Raw genomic sequence first — 23,635 nt, forward strand, 5'->3', positions numbered from 1 at the left:
GTGCACCCACCCAAAGGAAGGAGCCAGTGGATCTCATACAACCTGTCAGGAACTAAGCCCCTCCGGGGCAGCCAGCCTGTCCCCTCAGCAGGCTCTGCCCACCTCACCCCAAACTGCTATGGTCTAACATTTCATTCAACAAAGTCTTTATGAAGCATCCGTTGTGTGCCACGAACCAGTAAGCGCTGGGGATTCTCTAGTGAACAAAAGCAGACAAGTCCCTGCCCTTATGGAACTTACAATCTAGTGTGTGTATGTGTGTGTGGAGGGGGTATTATTCATCCCAACACATGTATAATTGCAAACTAATAAGTTACCAGAAGCAAGGCAAATAGCAGAAGGTTCTGGTGTGATCTGGAACGTGGGGCATTCTAGGTGCCAAGGGCAAAGCCTGAGGGGAACATGGCATGGGCTGAGGAGAGGTACGGATTCACATCTGGTGCTTGCCTTGTAGACCACTGGGAGGGACTGGGGCCTCTTTCCTGATTGCAACAAAATGCAAAGGGGACTTTGGATGTGCATTTTACAAGGCGCTCCCTTGGCTGCTGTGTGTTTGGAGAGTGGCTTTCCAGGGGTCAGAAAGGATGCAAAGAAACCAGTCACTGAGGTCTTGGCAAGAGATGGTGGTTGTGTCTCTGCACCCCTCTCTCCATCTCCAGTATAACCAAGTACCTATGTGATTAAAAAAATCTGGGGCTGCCGGGGGTTCTGCTGACAGAGCCGACATTTTCCTCTCTCTGTGAGATATCTGCCAGCGCCCCGAGCCTGGAGAATCCCACACGTTCCTGCACTTTAGCACATAGGAAAAACCTCAGCTCTGTCTCCCAGCCTGCACGAGCTTCCATTTATCCAAGTCAAGCATCATCTGCTGTCCTGCAGCCCATTCCCCAGCCCCTCCCGAGCGGCCGGCCCCTCCTGGGGTTTTTCACAACCCTTCTGCTTTTATTCCTGAAGTGCTTGAACACTGCCTGCAGTTAAACTCCATCTATACATTATTTTGATGATAAAATGATGTTTCCCCCCTACTGTTCATTGTCTTTTGTAGAATACAGGAGAATAAGGTGATGGTGTCTCTTGAGGGCTTTTTTCTCCCCTTTAAATAATTCTATACCTATCGCTGCCCCACACTCATTTAATTATTATCCCTGTGGCTGGCACATCTCAAAAGATGACAATCCCCAGAAGAAGGACTGGGGCTTGACTTACAGCTGGTTTTGGTACAGTGACAGCCCATAATATTTGGGTTCATGGAAAGAGCAGCAGACAGGGATGCAGGTGTGTTCGTAGCTGGGGACTCAGGTGTGTATGTTGAAGTGTGTACTTGTGCTTCGAGGTGGATGTGGCAGGTAAGTTGGTTGTTTTCACCACAATTGTGTTTTTCTAAGCAGACAGGAATTTATTTGCGGGTGTCTCTGTCCTGGGTACATTTCTGAGAGTTGCCAATGAAGAGAGCATCGTTGTATACATCTAGAGAGCCTTTTATAGAAGCACGCCCTGCCTCTAGCCATGTGAGAGCCATTCAGAACCCACTGGCCCAGGTGATGAGAGCTGGGAAGGAATCAGTTTCTACCCTGTTCTCTCTTGCTGGGCCTCACCTGTCAGCCTGACCCTTTGCACTTTTGTGCACCAAACGCCAGGTTTGAGGCTATGAATTTCTAAGGTGCTGGCCTCTTCTCCTTGATAGGAGGAAGGAAAAATGTGACCCATTTTCAATTTGTAAAACAGACCCTTTCCAAAAGACTGAGAGGTGAGTTTGCTAGACCGGCCAGTTAAAAGATAGGATGGGGGAGGGCAATGAAAGGCTATATAAGGGGCACATCTTTCAACCCCCCAGTCCCACTAGCTAGTTGGACAATTTTCTTTTTCTTTAATGGCGAGAGGACAGGCCTTGCGACTCTACAGCACAGTCCTCCTACTCCTCAGGAGGTGGGGACCTCGCGCGAGCGTCTGATTCCATTAAGTCTCTCTGGCTCACCCCCCTCCTCCCACCCCAGCTCGATTCTGTCACTTTAAGTCCAGCCCCTGAGAGATAGCCAATAGGAGCCAAACCATACATCAGTCTCCCAGCCTTAAAGCTACAGTAGGGTTAGTGGGCTCCAAGTCTCTGGTGCCCGAGCCTCCTCCACGGTTTCGCATCCCCTCTGCCCGCTCGGAGTGTGTGCATGAGTGGGAGCGCTGGGCTGGAAGCGCACGGCTCTCTGCCTCCCTCTCGCCCCGCCACGGCGCTTCCTCCCACTCTGCCTTCTCGCGCTCACTGTGCCCCTGCCCGGACTCGCACCTCGTCGGTGCCCTTCACTCGCTCTTCCGCGTGATTTCCCCGCCGCCTTTCTCTACCAACTGGGAATGCTAAAACGGGACTGATGGACGTGTCAGAACTCTGCATCCCGGACCCCCTCGGCTACCACAACCAGTAGGTGCTCTGCTTCTCCGTCTGTGTCTGTCCTTCCGCCTGTCCGACTGTCTCTGTCCTGGGTGTCGCAGTTCTTCTTCTAGGCATCCTTGAAGTGGCAGGACCCCGGGGGCACTTGGGGGGACGTCGGAAGGGGAAAACCGCACACTTCCTGCGTCTCCTTCTGGGGGTAAACCCGATTCTAACTTTTCCCTCACCCCTTTTTACAAACCCTCACTTTTAGGTAAGAGCAGAGCTTTCTCATTCACTCTTTCTCTCTGATCTTTCCCTCGGGGAGAAAATATTTGAGTTTCTGCGGAATGGGGAGGAGCAAGCCCAGAACAGGTGCGGGAATGTCGCAAGGATGTTCTGTCCCATCCGGGAAAGCCTCCCTGCGGGCCCTTTGACTTTAATATTTACTTCCATACTGGGGAGCGAAAAACAGTCCCGGCAAGCGGGCGAAATCGAACGTGCGGCGCTGGTTTGGAAAGTGTGGGCGGCCAGCGCTGCTCGCCCTGCAGTCCCAGTGGGGCGCCCCGAGGGCGCGCACGCGGCGCTGTGGACCCAAGTCACTCTAGGGCTGCGGGCGGCGCTGCCCGGGCAGACTGCGCCCCTCACGCCCCACCAGGGGAGCCCGCATCCCGCCAGGGGTGGGGACAGTCGGCTCAGCGCTGCGGCGGAGGCAAAGTTGGTTCGCGGCTTTAGAGGAGGCTGCGCCCGGCGAAACGGACTGGCTTGATTTCCGTGCCCCCGGGCGGCTTTGCGCTCGTCTCTTTGGAACCTGGGGTTGCCCGAGAGGCGTGAGCGTGGGTGGCGGCAGGGGCTGCAGGACACGACTGCCGGTAACCGCGGGTCCCCGGGCTGCGGCAGCGTGCAGAGCGCGCAGGGTGCAGAAGCGGAGAACTGACCCCCGGAACGGTGGGAGGCTGCCCCGCGCGACCAGCCTGTGCTCTCCGGGGTGCTGCTCCGGCCACCCGCGGATTCCCACCCAGTGCCCTCCGCGGTCGTCGTCCCACTTGCCCGGGTACCTGCCCTGGTCTCCCCGCGGGCGCTCTGCGTACCGCCGCGCTCCGGGCTGGTGTCCCAGCGTCTGGGTGTGGGCGCGCTCAGTGTGGTCCCTCGGAAGGCTTCAAATAATAATACAATGAAAACTCTAGGTTTTCGTGGACCTGCTTAACTTCTTGCTCTTCTTCCTCCTCTTTTTTTCTGAAGCAAACCGAACTACCAAAGTCAATTCTCGTTCCGCCATCCTTTCATTTTTGTACCACCCCATCCTCCCAAGAACCACGACATCCCTAAAACAATACTCTGGATAACGTGGGGTCCCAGGAAATGTGATTACACCCCGCCTCGCTGCACAGAATATCTCCACTCCAGGTGGACCACGCGTGAGAGAGGAGGCAACTTCACAGCAGCGTCTCCTGGGGGTGACCGGACTGTCCAGCCTCCACGCTGACCTTTTTGGTTCTAGTTTGGGGATTTCCCTGGGCAGAGGGTCCTTTAGGTGCCGCCAGAATTTAGACAGTGTCAGAAGAAGGCGATTGGGTTGGGAGATGAGGGGAATCTTTCATTATAATGGATTCAGATTTCCATCAGTTTGAAAAGTGGCTTTTCATTCCCTTTAAAGGTTACACTGATTCCAGCTTGCATGGCTGGTGGGGGTGGGGATCCGGGGTAGCTCCACACGGTGGTGCTCCCTCCATAAGGGACTGGGAACCCAAAGAAACCTGCGGGGTGGGTGAGGCTGTGAACAATGTTTGAGGCTTGTGGGGCATTTCCTCACATAAAATTACCAAGTGTGACAAATATTGGATATTTAAATTCTTTAGGTTCCCTCTCTTCAGAGGTGACTTCTTTAGTTGAGCTTGAGATATCTATGTATTTGTCCCTGGCTCAAGTCACAGTCAATAAATATGAAATTTCGTATGGGGAAGTACATCTTTTGATTATGTTGACCAGGAGAGCAAGGAGAGATGGGGGATTTAGCAGCTGGGTAATTCATCGCGTTGACGGCAACCCTGGCTTGAGTTTGAGGAGAAATATGGGCAAAGAAGGAATGTCAGGGAAGCAGCAAATGGGAGTGAGGGAGCTGAGGTCCTGGGTGTCTGGGAAGGGTTTGAAATGGAAATCAGTTATAAAGTAAGCCTGACAGTGGTTTGGACTCCCTCGCCTTCTTGGTTTCTTTGCAAAGAATTAGCTTCTCACTCCACAGGGCACAGGAAAAGCCAGAAACGTGCCTGCTTTTTCTACGGAGTAACTAAGCATCCCTGTGAGATGCTGTTTCTCAGAGCCCAGGACCTGCTGGGAGCCAGCCCAAGCATTAGGGAGCTGGCCCCGTACACAAGCGCATGCCTCCTGGCGAGGGTTTATGTCTGTTGCCGTTACAGGGGTACAAAATCTCCAAGGATGAGCTTGGGGAGGTCGGAGGCTGGTGTTAGGGGAGGCCTCTTTCTGGCCTTTCGACCTGGGTGCTTCCCGATGAGTCGCTTTAGAGACACTGGTAGCAAAGTAACAAGACAGAGGACCGCATTCTTCGGTTTGTTGGAAGAACTGTAGAATGAATCCATCCATTACAGTGCCGATGTTTCTCAGGGAACATATACCAGAGTGGGTTTGAGTGCTCTGTACACACAGTGGCTACCTATTTGGCTTAGTTTACATTCCTGGACTTGAAAAAACCCAAGGGCGCAGGGACCACAGTCCAGGGAGAAAAAACTCCCCAAACCTCCTTCTTACTTGCTAATATACAGAGAGCATTTTTTAATGCTTTAGTGTTATTTTCACTTTCCAGGTGAGAAATTAACACGCACAGACACACACATTCACACACAGATATACTTGGACTTTCATACCTTTCTCTCCTTCATTTTCATTTTCCTGTAGCCAATCCTGTAGGTGACTCCATTACCATTTCTAATCAATATTTTATGTACATATATAATCAGCCAGAGTGGGAGTGAGTGTGCCGGCCTGTGTGGGCCTGTGTACAAATGCGTCAGGGACGGACCTGATGGAGACCCTGGCGTAAAATTTAGGGAGCGGTGGGGGGGGGGGAGCTGCTTCACCTACCATCTGATGACCACTTTGCTGATGTTAAACAGAGAACAAACTGTCCCGAAGTTAAAATATGTGGGTTCACACGTAGGAAAAATGCCACACGGTAATTCAGAATCAGTGACCCAGAGAAAAACAAAGGGGGAAATTAATTTTTAATGTTACATTTAAAAATAAATCAGAGTGAGGACATTAGTCTTGGTTTTCTGAGGGAGGGGCTCTAGGAAATAAACCTTTCTGTGCCTGCCACCCTTCTGGGAGGTGTGGGCTGCTGTGGAAGAGGATGGGCTCGTTCAGGCCCGCGGGCAATAAACGAGCAGGAAACAGTAGGTCAACGCAGAGGGCCCAGTTCTGGGGAAGGCCCTTTCCAGCTCAGTGAGATCTTGACATCAACTGGAAATTTCCTCTTGCAGCTTATTTCCCCAACTCCATTTTAGAAACAGTACTCGATTTTACCAATAACTGGGACATATGAAAAGATGTCTCTTAAAAACATGTATGAAGAAACAAACTGACCCACCAAACAGGAACCTTTCCACTCTATTGATTTGAAGTAATCAATACATATTCCATTTAGTCCGAGAGAGGAGGAACAGAGAGGACTTTCGGGGAAGGCTCTGTGAGGAAAGTGGCTGTGATAGAGATTTCATGTCACAACCCTGCCTTCTCAGAGTGCCCCAGCCCTAGCCCAGGGGGCCCTTGTGACTTTGTCCTGCGCGCTTGTGTTCCTGATAATGGGACATTTTGCCAAATGGTGTTTGTTTTGTTTTGTTTTGTTAAGATTCTAAACTCATTGAAAGTTTGTCTTCCTCAGTCCTCTGCAAAATGCCTAGTTTCTTTTGAGCAGTTGGAACTGGGAGGCTCTATACAAGTCTGGCAGCCCAAGAATAGGGGGTGGGTGGAGTGTGGTGTGAGAGAGACATTGTGAGTGTGTTTGCATGGTGGGGGTGGGGGGAGGTGGGTGATGGAGCTGGCCCTGTGAACGAGCAGGATTCAAAGGGAAAGCAAGTTCAGTTCGGAAGATGGTCAAACAGTTAGGCAAGAGCTGGGATGCTTTTGACACGGTTCTGCAGGACCCTTCCCTAGAACTTGTCTTCCCAGGTGCTTTAAGTGGTTTCCTCAGTATGATTAAGATTATTTGTGGCTCTAATTAGAGGGGAAGGACTAGCAGATATTAGACCATAATCCACTCCTTCCAAGTGAAGTCCAGCCCACACCCTGAACACCCCAGGCTGGTGCCTTTCCACACCTACCGGTCGTCGTTCAGCTCTGTCCCTTTTCTCTCTGCAAGCAAGGCCCTCCCAGTCTCTTCCAGCTTGACCAGGAGGTCTGCCCAGAATCAGTCAGGACTCCTCACGTCTCTGCTGGGAGCTTCCATCTTGGAGTCAGGTGGCTTTTGGCTGAATGATCCCACGGGGACCCCAGCACGGCTTCAATGCTGAGCCTCTGATGTCCTCTGCAGTGGCCGTGGTTCCCAGAGGGTGCGTGGGCCCAGGAGGGGGCTGCTAGTAGAGGGTCCGCAGACCATGCCAGAAGGGCTCACCCTGGGGATGGGCTGGAGCCCACCTCCTGCCCTTGAGGCCACTTGCTGATTTCTAGGGATAAATCAAAGGTCTTTTTTAGCACTGTAAGTGCTGGTGACCCCTGACTGGGCTTCATCTCTGGTGAGTGTCCCCTTTCTCAGTCCCAGCAGCCTCAGACCTCTGAGGAACTGTCACATGCATGGTCATTCCTTGGAGGAGGGGCCCATAGGCTTTGGCTGGCCCCGGTGTCCCCTGGCGTGGCTGGGGTGGCCTGCGGCAGGATCACATCCTGGTTGTCCCATTGGCTGGTGTGGCCAGGTCCCTGCGCAGGGAGGTTTCAGTGTTTATAATTGCAAATGTAATTAGCAGGCCGGCTCCGGGGGACTGGGATGCTCAACTTCTCTGCACATCACAGTGACCCCTGTGCTGGCCGGCCAGCAGATTAACCCTCCCCGGGCCAGCCTGCCCCCACCTCTGGTAAGGCCGCGGACATTTCACTGATAATGGCAGGGCTGTCCCGGGGAAGGGGTGGCAGGGCCAGACTCCTTCCTTGGAGAGGTTGTCAGGGCAATGCCTGGGAGAGGTCAGTCACTGCGGGTGTATTTCTTCCCTAGGCCACTGGGCATGTGACCCTTACCACTTGTGACAGTGTGACCCTGTGTGGCAGGCTGCCCTGGGGCATTTCCTCGTGCACTTCCCAGGCCAGACTGGAAGGAGGTCACCTGAAGACTTGGGGTGCATGCTGGTCTGTGGCTGTGGGGCCCTTGTTGGGGAAAGCAAGGCTCTGGAGGGGATACTCTGTGACTTCTGAGGAGTGCTCTCGGGGCTCAGCGGGCAGGGGGAAGTGACTGCCTGCTGGCTCCCTGGTTCTGCGGGGGTGCCCTCACTCCGGATGTGCAGGGGGGCAGGCCCTAGGAGAGCATGGGCTTCATTTGTCCCTGGGAGCAGAGACATCCTCCCCCCAAAGCAACCATCCAACAAAAGACACTGACAGACCAGACGTGTGGGGAACATGGAGCCGCACGGCCCCCCACCCCCGCCCCCTTCTGTGAATACTGGTATCTGCCTACCTAGGGCGCCTTTCTGTACGGACCAGGATTAGAACAGAAAGGATTTAATAGCACCTTTATTTATAAGCATTGGCTTAAGGGAGCGTCAAGCCCTTTCTTGTTGCCATTAGCGCCCCTGATATAGAGGATATCTCTGAACCCCAAAACATCAAAAGCCGCATCCGTTCCTAGGAGAACGTGTGCCTGTGTGTGCACGGGTGTGACAGCGTGCTACGGTGGGGCCCCCCTTTCAGATGGGAGTCACAGGGCCGAGGGGCTCTGCTATTTAAACACAGCCCCGGTCACCCGGCCTTTTACCCTCTGCCTGGACTGAGGTCAGGCTGTGGCCACATTCCTGTGGGGGCTGCCGAGCCTTGGGGTCTTTCCGTGCTGTGAGGGGGAGCACAGAGGGACCCAAGGGCTGGCTGTCTCTGCCGCCGGAGGAGTTCAGTCTTTCTTAAGAGGCTCTCTTCAGTTTTCTGGGCCTGGGTAGGGGTGGCAGACCCCGGAGAGGGTGAACAGGCCATGCTGCCCTTCTCCGGGAGAACAGATGGCCACGCTCAGAGGAGCGTTGGGAGTTCTGCCCCAGGGCCCCGACTCACCCTTCTCTCCCTGGATATGACCATTGACAGTCTATCGCTGAAAAGGTCAAATGTATTCTTAAGTCAAGGAAAATCAGACTGGTTTTAATCTGCCCATGGGACTTCAGTATGGAATTGAACAAGGTGAAAAAAAAAAATCTATTGGCTAAATGTCTTAAATTCAAAGTTGTGTGCACTTGGGTTAAAATAAGCCCCAAACAAAAGTTTTCCTGGGGATTAGAGACAACTTTTTTTCATCTTCATTTTAACCTATACACATTTTAGTCCCAAAGAAAAATATTTTCCCCTTCCTTCCCTCTCTTTCTCCCTTCCCCCTTTTCTCTCCATGTCTCTCTCTTTAAATTTCTCTCCTCTGTTCCTTAGGACTTGAAAATATTCTATTCAATATTGTCATTCAGTGTCCCCTGGATTGAGCCTTTTCTGGGAATGGTTTTCTGGATAATGTTATTTTGTTTCTCAATGTCATTTCATCCAGAGGTCAAAAGGCAGTTAAACAAACTCCAGCAAGGTTTTGTTTTTATCTTCTGGTTTCAAATGTGATCAATTTTCATTTAAAACGATATCAGAATCCTCTTCTACCAATTACAGCAGCAGTCAGCCTCATGCCTGACCATCGGTGTTTACTGAAACACTACATTAAAATTGCGCGAATGTGAAGTGCCCAATTAGAGTCAAGCTTGTCTATCTAGGAAGCTATGTTTCAAAACCCCAAATGCTAAGTGTTATTTTAACTTGGCTCTTTTTTTTTAATTGTTTGAATTAACTTGAATTCATAAATTTTTTTTTTCTTCTCCTTGTTATAAAAATTCTTAAAGTGTTGTGTTTACTTAGATTTATGTTTTTGGTCTTTTCACCTGGCCTGTATTTTTAAAAAGATATCTGGCAAAAGGTTTTTGAATATCACTAGTCTTTTCGTGTGTTCTTGGTTTCCGAAGGGCAAAGAACAAGGAAATACAGCCATAAAGAAATGCTCTAGGGGACGGTGGAGGATGTGAAGGGTGACGTTTCAGATGAAATTCTCTCATGTCTTACAATTTAACATTTTCTTTCGTCTTTACTTATTTTTTTCCCTCTATTTTCATTCCAGCTTACTCTAGTTTGCCTTTGTCCTTTCATCCCTCTTTGGTTTTATATGTTTTGGAGGAAGGAGTGTAGGGTGTATGGGTCTGTGTGTGTCTACTTGAGCGTGTGTGTGTGTGTGTGTGTCAGTGTCTGAGTGTGTGTGTGTGTTGGAGCCATTTTGAGGTGTTGAGCTGAATTAGTCGAGAGAAGTCCCAAAGCAGAATGGCTGTTATGGGCCACCCTAGTCTGATTCATCCATCAAGACCTTGACCCACTGTCAATGGCCTGCTTGCATTTGGTGGAGACAGCAAGGAGGGTAAAAAACTCTGGTTTAAAGCACATTCCAGGTTGGAATCTGAGGAGGTGCGGGTGAGAGGGTATCAGGATGCACCAAACTTTATTCGAAGCCAATTTTTCCATCTCTCCACTCTCTTATCTCACTTCCCAGCACTTTGAGCACGAGTTTGGGATCCTGGTGATGTTGAGTGAATGAGCTGGTGTACACTTTTGTTTCTGCCTTCCTAATCGATCGGCAGAAAACATTCCCTTTTGATGGTGAGACATCTCTTCAGCACGCGTGCAGAGTGCAGTATTTATCCTTTCCCTTTTAGCCTCACTCTTTGTCATTTGTCCCTTGGGTGTGTTGACATTGTCTACCTAAGCAGTCAGGCTAACAAGCTGTGGCAGAAGGAACACCGCTTTCACAGAAATAATAGCGAGAATGCAATGGTTGTAAAAAATTATAACAGTAGTAACAGCTTGCAGCCTTTTCTTTCCCAAAAGCGCAAAGCAATTCTCATAACCAGTTTCCTCATAGTAACCGGATGAGGGTTGCTGTGTCTTGCCTCTAAACATAAATGTTTTTCTGCAAACATAACATGCAAAGGCTTCAGGTTTGCACGTCGAAATTCATCCAGGAGCCAAAAAATGCCTGCTGCCTGAAATATGAACAGACAGATAGAGGAGAATACGGTGTTAGCTACATGCCCCGCACCCCAAGAAATGCTAGGTGTGTTGCCTTTGAACTGGGAAGGGAGAAATGTTTCTTGTAAAGGATGCCGTGTCAGGTCTGCCCCTCCTGTCACAAGCACCTGAGCTCCATGCCAGGCTCTGCCTCTCCGTGCCCCCAGTGTTCCTTGGCTTCTCTGGCTGCGATCTCAGGAGAAGTTTGCAGACCAAAGCCACACAGAGGACGAGGGAGGTTATGACTTGGCACATGTGAATAGCTGGTAAAAGAACTGGGTGAAGAGAGAGGCAAAGTCACCCCGCCACCCTTGATCACCTTCTTGGCCATTCAGCGTCTCCCAGGGCTGCCGTCCCTGTTCCTGGGTACCTCAACCTGCTCTCTGGAGGCAGAAATTGGAGGGAGGGCACCAGGGAGCCGAACCTCCTGGATCCCTGTGACTCCTCTCGTGACTTTTCATGCTGATACCCAGACCTGGACCTGCTCACCTGCAAACTGCTCATCTGTGCGTTATTTTTGAAATTGGCACTGCCTTTGTTATTTCCTCTCTCATTCCCCCACCCGCTTTTTTATATGCGTGCCTTGGAAATAGGAGACACCCTAATACACCAGCCTAGTATACCAGCCTAACATAATAGGAGCCACCTAATATACCAGGGCCCCACAACTGTCTGTATTTTTTTCTGCTTCGGTATTCTTACTCATGTTCTTACTCAGTTCCACCCCCCCCCCAAATACCCAACAACCCAAAGCTTTGGGTTATTAATTGATTATTATCTGATTTAACAAACAAAACATCCTACCCCACAAGGAATCCCAGCAAGAATCTGGCTGTGCTGCTCAGGCTGAGATCTGCTTTCTCCCCCCTCAATCGGTGAGAAACGTTATAGCTTCAATTCCCTTGTTGGACCCTGAGTAAAAAATTAATTCATGAATAATAAAAACCAATCAGTCTTGTTGAGTTTAAGAAGGATTAGGAGAAAGGGTGTTTTTTCTTACAGAGAACATTTGGAATCTGCGTGTCATTGTCACCGAGTGTTCGGGGTGGCTTGAGCGTGCCTTTATTCACAGCAAATGAGCTGTTTATTAACCTGAAGTGTAACACGTGCGTCTTCCTCAGTTGTAAGGCCAACTTAACTAAAGATTGTTACGGGTTTCCCACCCAATTCTCTCCCACAATCACATACGGCAAGTCAGTGATCAGTCATTGAAATTAAGACAGTTTCCTGTGTGAGTGGCACATAACCAAATAGCAACCGAACTGGCATTGCATTGTGAATAAGCCCATTTGTTGATAGAATGGAGTCTGTCTCTACCTTTCCCTCCCCTTTCTTTCCCTGGGAAGTAACTGACCAGAAATTTACATGCCTTTGCAAGAAGTAGAGAAATTAGACTTGTATATTCTCTTTTTAGTTTCCAGAATACTATCTACCTCCCAGGATTGTTGTGAAGATTAAACAGAGGTAATTCACAAGTGTCAGGCACATAGTGGGTGTACATTAAATGTTTGATGTTCTTATTAATTTTTTCATGTATCTTATGGGAAGTTACTTTTCATTCCTTTGATATAACCTCACGATGAGAGTCCTTCCTACGCAGCACTGAGATTGGGGTGCTTGAACTGATTACTTTGTTTAATGCAATCAATGTGGCTTGGGTTTCCATATGTAACACAAGGGGATTACAGAAGGAATTATGATTTGGGACCGAGATGATGAATAGGAAATTTCCTCTGAATGAATCCCTATATTCTTGGACCATGGGTAGAGTTGCCCAGTAAAATACAGGATACACAGTTACATTTGGATTTTAGGTAAACAACAAATAATTTTTTAGTGTAAGTATGTCCCATGTGATATTTGCTAAATATGGCAACCCTGCCCATGGGTGTTTTTCTTAAACTGATCTAATTAAGAAGCACTTCCCTTATTTTTTCTACTTTTGACAAAGCCCCAAAGAACAATTACGTGTAGTTTTTTCAAATTGTTTTTTAAATGACTATCTTTAACTTTTTGACAATGTTAACTTGTTTGGTTGGCCATGTCCTTAGAAGTTAGTGGGTACAAGTGATTTCTGTCATCCAGATATATTGATGGAGTAGCAATCAGATAAACAAATCTGCTGAATGAGGTCTCCTAACATAGCATCCAGAGCTACTGAATTTTGCCTTAGGGAGGAACAGGGTAAGCCGAGTCTTTTCAGGTACCTGTCTCTGATGATGTTTTCCTGACAAGCAGGTGGAGGATTACTAGAACCTGACACCCCAGCAATTGGAAGCTACCCTCGCTGCACCTTGGAGGCCAAAGCAGTGGTCTCTCCCTGCCTTCCGACACAAGGACAGGAGGCTGACCCTTTGGAGGCAGCCCCTAGGAGGCTGTGGGGGAAACAGCCCAAATCAGTGTTAGGTGGTGGAGTAGGAAGGACAGGGGCTGAACCTGATACAGTCAGTTGGGGACACGGATGAACTGGGGCACACCAACAGAGGACCAGCGAACCCCAGCTTCTCTTCACTCATCGCCCAGAGCAGCACAGTCGCTCAGCCCCGGTAAACACAACCATTGTTTTAAGCGTGGTACCCTCACAGCCCAGAGTATGGGAAATGGAAGAGCTCTAGAGCCCCCTGCAGGCCATCAGTGGCACTGCACCTCATGGGTGACAGTCACACTGCAGAGCCTTCTGAGGGAGGGAAGGAGTGTGGAGAATCCCAGCTGGTGAGCCTGCAGAAACGCAGGATCCTGGAGGAGTGGGTTAAGGTTAGGACCCCGGCTTCAGAAAGCAGCTCTGGTTTTGGAACCGCCTTTCAGAGCCACGCTTCATGCTTTTTAGCACTGCAGTTGTCTCCTAGCATGGTATGCCAACGCCCTCCCCCTATGCACACATACACACACAGGACTTTCAATGCCTCTGTGGCTTGCCCTGACCTCCAGAAAGGCTGGGCAGTGCTCAGGACTCACTCAGCCTGAGGAAAGGCCTCCAGCTGCTGGGTGTGCAGAAGCACGGCAGCCAGCGCCGTTTTCGGAGACTGATTGACACTTGTGTTCAGATTCTCTTCTCCAAGACACTTAACTCCCTGGGGATCACTTTAGGCTTTGCTGCAAGAAAAGTTTTGGGGGAGACAAGAGACCTGAAAATGAACTGCAGGGTCAGAGATGGACAATCATAATAACAGTAACAGTCATTAATATTTATCAAGCACATACTGGGTGTGGGGTTTTGTCCTAAGAACGTTTCGATGTATTAACTCACTGCTTCCTCACAATAATCCTATTGGGATTAATAAGAAAATAGGAACTATGTCCTATTACCATGCCCATTTCACAGGTAGGGAAACTAAGGTATAGAGATGCTAGGTCACTTGCCCAAGGTCACACAGCTGACAAAGCTGGAATTGGCTCAGGAGCTGTCTGGCTGTGTGCCTGCACTCCAACCAGTGTTATACGTCACTCATTAAGTCTAGAATTTTAGCTTTCTAACCCCAGCTTTCAGACTGCCCCTTCTTAGCTGTGTGGATCAGACACATAGGTGAAGTTTGCTGTGAAGGTGGAAGGGGAAAATTGGGCCCTGTGTCCTGTTCCTAAAAAGGCAGAGGGAGGAATGGCTACAGCATGTCGGGCCCTGTTCCCTCCTTAGCCTGTGTCACTGGTAGAGGGGAAGGCTGGAGAAAAGAACTTTTGATCTTCCTGACCTCATTTTGCAGGGGCCCATGGCTAACCTCCACAGGCACCCCCTTCGTGCCTCCCTCTGAGCCTGTCATCAGCCTATGTTGAAGCTGTATTTTCTCCCATCTCATCCCCTCCCCCTGTTCTCTCACCACCTGCTCTCCAACAACTCCTAAGTCTGAATCTCAGGGTCCAACTCTGGTGTCCAGCTTGGACTCCTGGGTGGACCTCACACCAGCACGTGCAAAATAGAATTGCAGCATCGTCCTCCAAACTGCTTCTCCCTGTGCCTTCCTTGTCTCTCCCTCCCTTGACGCAGGGACCCTCTGCCAGGATACAGAGCGTGTCTTCAGTTCTTCCCCCGCCTCCCCTTCATTTTCTAGTCGCCTCCTCAGTCCGAACAACTGAGATCTATTCTTTGCTATTCTTACTACTGCATACACCCAACTCCCAGTCTGCCTGGCAAGTTTCTATTTATCCTTTAAAACCCTGTTCATGTGTTCCCCTCTGGGTGATGCCATCCCTGACCCCCCCCCAGGAGGAAGTAATCTCTCTCTTTTTGCAGCTACAGTCTGGGCCGTGCCCCTGACTGGGTTGTAACCTGTTGGATTTGAATATATGCTAATCTACTTCGTGAGCCCCTAGAGTACAAGCTTATCTCCATCCCCACTGCCTACAACAGCACCTGGCACGGAGTAAGTGCTTAATGCGTGTTGGTGGGCTAACCTAGGGAGATCAGAAATGAGTAAAGGGGAAGTCGGGGGCAGAAGAGGGAGGTAGAGGGCCACAGAAACAGTTGCTGGGAGAGGCCCGACTCTGCAGCATCTATTGCTTTGTTTTGATTGATGAGGGCATATCTGGCTGGTAGGTGGTCTCCATGCCCTTCTTGGGGGCAGTATGGCGTCATGGTTAGGAGGGAAAGCTCTGGCTCCAGACTGACTGAGTCTAAATCCTGGCTCCAGTGGTGTGCTGGAACCAGCTCAAACTGGCTCGGGAGAGCCGACCATTAAATGTTCAGGAATTTTGTAGCTGATTGTTAAACACAATCATTATTAAAAATGAAATTATAGAAACTTACTAGTAAATACATTGTCTTAAAAACAAAGGTAATAAGTACTCAAAACTCACTACTTCTAATATTTACTACCATTATGTTCTTGAACTAAATCCTCTGGGAATACCAGAGGATGAATTGTTACTGCCCATCCCTTCACAGTAGTATGGCATCAGCGATGTCACATTGGTAGCTTGAAACTGGCCACGATGGGAGTATTTACACCATGGAAACAGGCAAGTCAGTCCCCTTCTTCCAGGCAGTTCTTAAACATTTACTGTCACACCACTGCCTGGCACATTGACATCCCAGCTCTGTGACCCTGGGTAAGTTGCTTAATCTCTCTGTGCCTTGGATTCCTCATCATCAGTGACCCCCTTCATTGCTGTAAAGATTAAAAATTGATCAATATAAAGTACTTCAAGCAGAAACTGGTACACAGTAAGTGCTCAAGAAATTTTGGCTCTTTTTAGTATTTCTCCCTCGTGTCTCCAAGCATTTCCCTATTGAAATTCTATCAAAACTAATGACTTTGGAAATTCCTCAGCAGTTCAGTGGCTAGGACTTGGCGCTTTCACAGCCAAGGCCTAGTTCGATTCCTGGTGATCAGGGAACTCCCGCAAGCCACACACTGCAGCCAAAAAAAAACAAAACAAAACAAAACAAAAAACTAATGACCTTCTCAGATGGCAGAATGTGAGTTTTATCCTTAGAGTGTAAGGTTATTGCTTTTCCCTGCTGAACCCTTGCCCATGGGCTTTAACTGTAGTAGCCCAAATCAAGAAGCAGGAAACACTAGTTTTCCAGGGGGAAAGGCCCTGGTGGAGAGGCTCGCTCAAGCCTCCGGGACGGGAGAGTACCTGCAACCACAGCAGCCGCCAACACAGCTGAACAGGTGATGCAGGCACAGGTGAAGTCAGGAGAGAATCAGAGCAGATGCTAAGAACAGCCAAGCTCCAGGATGAAGAGAGCCCGTGCTATGGCTGCAGTGGGTTCCTTAGATCATGTGAGGGGCAGTGCCTCTCCCCGGAAATGGTGGGAAGCGCAGCCGTGCCTGAGAACGTGAGGGCCCCTCTGGTTTGGGGAGTTTGGGGAGTTGAAGGAATATTCCAGATCATCCCCAGGTTAGCACACACACTGTAATCAGCTTGAGCTGGGGTTGCATTGGCCGTGCTGCAGTTGCTGGGGAAGCTGCAGGAAAGTGGGAAGTGGAGAGCATCTGGTCCACAGCTCCCAGCACAGCAGAGGCCCAGGAGATGCCGCAGTGTGCTAGGCTTTCTTGGACTCCTCCTCAGCCTGTTTCTCTGGCCCCAGCCATGTCTGGCCCTGGAGGAGTTCTCTGCATTGGCAGTTCCCTGGAAATTGCTTCTGGCTCAGACCTTTGGCATCAGGAGGCCCAGCTCAGTGACTCAGTCACACACAGCCACCCCCGCCCCCCCACACACACCCCCCTCCCCAGGGCCAGCCCAACCTGCTTTCAGTGGTGAGAGGACTGCAAGCCTACAGACATAGGTAACAGCTGGATCTGCACAGCTTTCCAGGCCAGGGGTGCATCTCATCACTGGGGGCTCACTTCATTCTCTGAAGCCCTGGTCTATAGAGAAAAACCCTTGGAAATGGCCTTGCCAAGGAGGAGGCAGCCTTGAGAATTAAATTCCTCCTTCCCACCTCTCAATGAGTGTTGCTCCATCACCCTGAGCCCCTTAAAGGCCTGCGTCTGATTTATTTGTGAATCTGCAGCACAGCGCCAGGCATGGAGGAGCCTTCAGTAAATAGGAAGTGAAAGCTTGGATACATTTTGAGAAAATTTGTGTATTAAGTTTAGCTGCTGATGGGCCACATGTACAGTTGTACAGGTTGTTCACTGACAAAGAGTGCCTGACTGAGGGGGTAGGTGAGGTCTGAACCTAGTTTTTCTAATTCACCCCAAAGTACACATGGCAGGGAGGAGAGGTCGTGAGTATTTAAGGAGTTCAGGGCCTAGAGGGGCTTAGGAGTCTCAGGCCCTGGCACACAATGGGAACAGCCCCCCTAATTAATATATGCCCTGATTCTCTAAAGGCCACTGTGTTTCTATCTGTCCAGCACCATCCTTGCAGCATGAATTTAGAGCCTGATAAGTCTTCAGAAGGCTTTGTGTTCTGTGTAATTGCAGTTCTTAGTGGGTGCCCACAGCTCTCGGCAGGTGTGACCAGGAAGGGGCCCCCGAAGTTCCCAGACTCAAGGGATTGGGTGGTGTATGAGTGTAGGTGTGGGCAGGCGGGGGCCCTAGTTAGCAGGGCACGTTGGAGGGAGTGTGTCATGTGGTCCCTGGGCTCCAAGGGCCTCTGCAAGTAGATCTCGAGGAGCACAGAATCTTAGCCACTTGGAAGGGAGAGGAACTGCTGTATGAGCATTTGATCGGGTGCTCGCAGCCATGATCTCTTTATATTTACAGTAACATCTCAGTAAAGTAGGGGGTCCTACCCCCTTAATGGAAGAAGAACCTGAGGTCCAGAGGGATTGAGTGACTTGCCCAAGGTGACAAGTGGATCCACTTAAAGGGCCAGGCTGCAAGTCCAAGTCTACCTGAAATAGTTCAGAGCTCCAGACCAGCCCTCCTGACGTTCCTCCACCCCCCCCCCACCCCCCCACCCCCCCCCCCCCCGCCGCAATGATAATGTGGTCCCAAGCTGCCCCCAGGGCTCAGGAAGGGGCAGTACAGCCCTTGAGAAGGGCATGTGGCTCTTGAGCTACCCTGGGGCAGCTGAGCAGAGGGTCAGGACATGCAGAAGCGTGGATGTCGGTACCTGTGGATGTCTGTGCTGGGCTGAGGAAAGTGCCTCCTCTCCCTGAAAAGGAAAGAGGAAGAGTGAAGTTCCATCCGCTTGCGGCTCCTGTCAGCTGCCTGGAGCTGCTGAGAGCGCTGAGCCTGCTTGAGCTGGAACTCAGGCCTGTGGCCGGCACCTCCGAGGGCCTCCACGCACGTCTGTGGGGAGGGGACGTGCCGGAGGCCAGTGTCCTGCGTGTGGCCTTTGGGGCACGGTGGAGAGGGGGCCTGCTTTGGTGTGTCTGTGCTGTGGCCAGTGTTTAGCAGGCCTGGGTTTGGGTTTGAGGTTTTCTCTCTCTTGCCTCCCCCTCCCCCATCTGTACCCCTGATTGGCAGAGCAGTCCCAGGATTGACTTGGGGCAGCAGTAGGGACCTGCCCGCCCTCCGGGGGAATAGACACCCCTCAGCAAAACGGCTCTCATCGCCTTGGGAAGGGGCCCTACTTGGTCCTATTAGAAGCCCCTGTGTGTGCTCCTGGGTGTCAGCCTTTCTCACCCCTCCTCCACCCCTCAAAACCTCCTATGTCTTTACTCTGCCAGGTACTTTCCCATGGTAATAGTAAAACAATAGTTACAGTGGTCTGCAATGGATCTTTTATTTATTTATTTATTTTTGGTCTGTAAATGTATTTGTTGAAAAAATGTTACATGTTATGACATCTAGATATTGCATGAAATAGCTTTATGGCAGAGGTTAAAGCTACCTGGGATCAGAGCAGTCCCAGAAATAGGGACCCCTGGCGGCCAAGCCAGGCCCCTAGGGAGCACGGAGGTCAGGCTGGGAGGCGGGTCCCCTGGCAGTGCCATGTCGTCGTCGTGGGTGTAGCCAGCGTGGCAGCGGCTCAGGGGTGGGCAGGTGGGTCTGCAGTGTTTCTGAGCAGGAGCCGGGCCAGCAGCCAGTGGCCGCGTGCAGCAGATACTTGCAGGATGTGACTCAGAGGCCTCTCCACGGGGAGGGAGCGGAGAGGGGACAGGAGGACTGGTGGGTGCTGGGGCGGGGGCTCAGGCAAGGGACTCCAGAGCCACAGGCTTCTCAGGGGATCACTGGATTCTGGATTCTGGTTTCTGCAGTAATCACTACTCCTGGCCACACAGGTGAGGCCAGACGTGGTACCCACGACAGGAAGACCCGGCCACTCCAGGCTAAACCACTTTCTCTCTGACTCTGCAGCTCTTTCCTCTTTCTCCAGCACACTTGCCTCGCAGCCCTGTCGTCCTGCCTCTGTGAGCCGAGGCTTGTTTCAATGTGTTTTTCTCTTCCCGCTGCTCATGGCCACAGCCATCATGGCTACCATCTGCTGAATGCCTGCTCTGAGTCAGGCACCGTGCAAAGCGCTTCCTGTGGCTACTCTCATGTTTTCCCTCCTCTCTTTCTGCGCCTTTTGTTCTAAAGACTCAGCCCCGGGAGCCCCTGAGCGCCCTGCCTGGGTGGTGCGTGGGACTCCCTACTTCCCAGAGGGAGAAGGCAGAACCTGGCGGCTGGGAAAGACAACAGGAGGCTCACCGGTGCCTGAGCCCGCATTTGGCAGATGGGAAAACTGAGTCCCTGACGGCGCTTGGTCGGGCACTGCCTACCTTTCTGGATGTAAATCCTCTTTGCCCTCAGCTTCAGGGAGGGCCTCCAGGCCTCTGGGCATCAGGACCTGAGCTCTGAGCCTCAGGGCCGAGCAGTGCTTGTCACTGTCTCTCTGTTCCACGGTGCACCTACCCCAGCCGGGCTGGGTCAGGCAACGAGACGGTGGGAACCAGACAGAGAATCATAGTGGGGGCGCTGAACAGGCTGACGGGAACGATTCCAATCTTTTTAAAACATCAAAGAATTGAAAGAGTTTTAAAAGCTGGAAACTGGCAGGATGAAAGATGAGCTGATCGTCCTGGGCAAGGAGGCCCCCCCACCCCCACCTGCGCGTGGTTCCCCTGCCATCCATCACCCGACACAGGCCTGTGGGCCCCTTCATGCGTCCCTCCTGGGGCATCTCTTAGGCTGTGCTCTGCTCTTGGTGACCAAGGTGGAGATATCAAGGAGCTCCTCTCAGCGCGTGTGGAGAGAAGGTGGGAGATTTGAGCCACGTGACAGTAAAGATCACATACTGTGTCTGGCTCACACTGGCCTTCCTGGTGCCTCACCCCACAGCTGGCACCAAAAAAGAATGCATTGCCCTGCTGCCAACCCTGTGGGCACTTTCAGGCAGCATCCCAGCTGCTGCAGCCCATGTCCAAGGTCAGCACCTAACTGGCCATCTCTGATCTGAGGTCAGTGTCAGGGTCTGCAATATTCCGGTGTGTGTAACGCACCTGGCTGGGCTGGCCAGGCTAGAGAAGGGCTCCTTGGAGGAAGGGGAGAGAGTCCTTTCCTGACTCCTGACTCACACTAGTGCACACACAGAAATAGACTCCTGTGTGATGAAGTGGAGAGGGTGGAAACTTTTATGTCAGACTGGTCTGAATTCACCTGGCAACTCTGCCCGCCCTTGCTGTGGAAACTTGAGCGAGTCACCTAACCTCCCTGTGCTAAACTGGCCTCATCTGAAAAATAGAAATAATAATCCTTCCCAGGACTTCCTTGGCAGTCCAGCGGTTAAGACTCCACACTTCCACTGAAGGCGGCATAGGTTTGATCCCTGGTCAGGGAACTAAGATCCCTTATGCCATGTGGTGCAGCGAAAGAGGGAGAGAGAGAGAGAGAGAGAAGGAAAGAGAAAGGAAGGAAGGAAGGAAGGAAGGAAGGAAGGAAGGAAGGAAAGGAGGGAGGGAGGGAGAGAGAGAGAAAGAGAAAGAAAGAAAGAAAGAAAGAAAGAAAGAAAGAAAGAAAGAAAGAAAGAAAGAAAGAAAGAGAAAAAGAAAGAAAGAAAGAGAAAGAAAGAAAAAGAAAGAAAGAGAGAGAGAGAGAGAAAGAAAGAAAGAAAGAAAGAAAGAAAGAAAGAAAGAAAGAAAGAAAGAAAGAAAGAAAGAAAAAAGAAAGAAAGAAAGAAAAAAAGGAAGGAAGGAAGGAAGGAAAGAATAACCCTTCCCTTAAGGGTTGTGGGGAGCTTTACTACAACAATGCTTGTAAAAGGCTCACACAGGGATATTGCCAGGACTTCACAAAGTCCATTATGCCCCAAGCATTCTCTGTAAAGATTCTGTAGTCATTGAAAGGAAACATGCAAATTTCTTTCAAAGTACGACTGAATTGTGAACTTATTATGTATTTTTCCAACTGATGAAGAATGACGGTACCCAGATTATGATACAGGGGAATCAAGAAATGTTTTAGTATTAAAAATCCCTCCTAGGTCCGTATGGACTGATGCAGACATATAAACAGCACAGAATTAAATGGAAAATAGAGCAGGTGGCTGAGCAGAATATATAGTAAAATCACATTTATGGGCTTTTAAAGTTACGAATGCTGGGCATATGCTTTGGGAATTTCTGGAAGGAGACACAAAAAGCTGTCATTTGAGTTACCTCTGGGGAATCTGCTTGGGAATCCTGGAATTGGCGAAGATTTTTCTTTTGACCTTACCCTCTTGGTCATATGTATGTGCTCTATATAAAAACAATTTTAACTTAAAGGTTAAGGAAACCAACTTAAGCAAGTACACTAGCAAATGCTCCTAAGAAAAACATCAAAATGAAAAGGGGTCCTCTACAAACTTGGAAGCCAGTGCTCCAGACAGACAGACTTCCAGAAACGGGGTTCTGTCCTTGCCCGGCTCCCTGCCCACCTGCTCCCCCTTGGCCCCGCCGCGGTGCACAGCTCAGCACGTTGTGGTGGGCACCTCTGCCCGCAGCAGATGCAGAGACAGTTCCCAGTGCAGGTCGGCCCGCAGGCTGGGCTTCCAGGGGTGACACTGACGGTGGACGAGGCAGCCGGGCTCTCCGGGATTGGCAAGGGTTGGCCTCCCCACCAGAGTCTTTCTCTACTTCACGCCTCGCAGAGCCAGGCCAGGGAGCTGCTGGAGGACCTTGGCTGGACGAATGGGAGGCTGTCCCCCTGCCTCGGAAGCCATTAATCTTGTGTCTCCTCGGCCTCCCACCCCCACCGCCCTGGCACAGACGGACTCGGGGAAGGACATGAAAGGGGCCCTGGGCTTCTCTCTGTGGTGGACTGTGACCCTAGAACATACCATCTGGCTTTTCTGTGTGTCTTCTGACACCAATTCCCCAGGTCGGGACACGTCAAAGAGAGCTGCGTGTGGTGACATTTCTCATTGTTATTCCTTCGGTGCAGCCTTAGGATTCAAGGTCACAGGTAGATGCAGCCTCCAGAGGCTGCCTGTGGGGCCTAGGGCCTCCCATCCGTCCTGTGGATGCCTCGGAAGGGGACATGCACAGGGACTCCCAGGACGGCAGAGAGGGCAAGACCCTACTCACTGCGCCCCGGCAGGCCAGTCCCACAGGGCCAGGCTGGGTACCAGAACTTCCTGGTGCAACCAGCTCTGCACTTGCTGCCCTGCAGTCTGACTCTTCCCACACAAAATAGCCAAAGTGCCAGGGACCCAAACTGGAGTGTCAGCAAAGGCATAGAGTTTGACCTTGGCCCTCAGAATCTTGGCTTTATTCTCAGATCCGTATTTGCTTTAAGGCAGAGGTTGCTGGCCTTAGGGTAATTCCAAAACAGAATTATCTGGGGTAGGGTAATTTTGTGCAAAGGAGAGAGTCTTTGATTAACCTGGATATTTGATACTCAGAAGTGGACTATCTTTTGAGCAGTGAGTTCTCCACCAGTGGGGGCATGTAAGTGGAAAGGGGACCTGTTTGGATCGAGCTTGCTGTTGCACACTGTGCCCTTTGGAAGAAAACCGTTCATTTCATATCAGTGGGGAGCAGATGGTGGACCTGCATGGGGCCACGTTGGACAGCATCTCACTTTTTACTTCTGATCTTTCCAGCATGGGGCAGTGCCTGCTACGCTAACTTGCACTTACTGGAAAGTTGGTTCCATAACCCTAATAGCTAACACACATGTATGTGTTTACTATATGCTAGGCACAGCACTGCATGCTTGTACCTATTTTTTGTCTTTGAATCTCAACAGTCCTGCAAACAGACATATATTTTTCTCACTTGACAGATAAGAAGGCCGGGGCTCAGAGAGGTTGAGTAGCATCCCCAAAGTCACAGAGCTAATAAAAGGCAAAGCCAGGATTTAAACGCAGATCTGCCTCCAAGTCCATTCTGCTGGTCACACTTGCGGATGACAAATGGTTCCCCCTGTATTCTTTGCTCCCTGTTGGAAATTATTTGGTTCTCCTGTTTATCACTGTTTATGCTATCAGAGTTTAAAGGCAGTCAAGAAACTGGGTGGTCTCTGCTTTGCTGCTTACTGCCTTGGCAGGTCTCGTGGCTGGGAGGAGGGTGTCCAAGCAGAGGGTTCTCGGGGCACCACTCTCGGCAGTAAGGGGACATTCACCTGGGGTAGGGGGTGCCTAGCGTCAGGCATCTCATTCAGAGACAGCCTTTCCAGGCACCAGATACACATGCTC

At 50.6% G+C, this 23,635-nt stretch overlaps 1 protein-coding gene across 1 annotated transcript in view; it reads left to right on the forward strand.

The window, feature by feature from the left end:
- Positions 1 to 2,360: 2,360 nt before the first annotated feature.
- The window catches only part of ESRRB (estrogen related receptor beta), a 104,364-nt gene continuing 83,089 nt past the window's right edge, over positions 2,361 to 23,635 (forward strand). The window contains exon 1 of the mRNA XM_057731809.1: positions 2,361 to 2,410. Within this exon, the coding sequence (XP_057587792.1) occupies positions 2,361 to 2,410 (50 nt within the window). The remainder of the gene's footprint in view (positions 2,411 to 23,635) is intronic.

The sequence above is a fragment of the Hippopotamus amphibius genome, chromosome 4, assembly GCF_030028045.1.
Source record: "Hippopotamus amphibius kiboko isolate mHipAmp2 chromosome 4, mHipAmp2.hap2, whole genome shotgun sequence".
NCBI classification, from domain to species: domain Eukaryota; kingdom Metazoa; phylum Chordata; class Mammalia; order Artiodactyla; family Hippopotamidae; genus Hippopotamus; species Hippopotamus amphibius.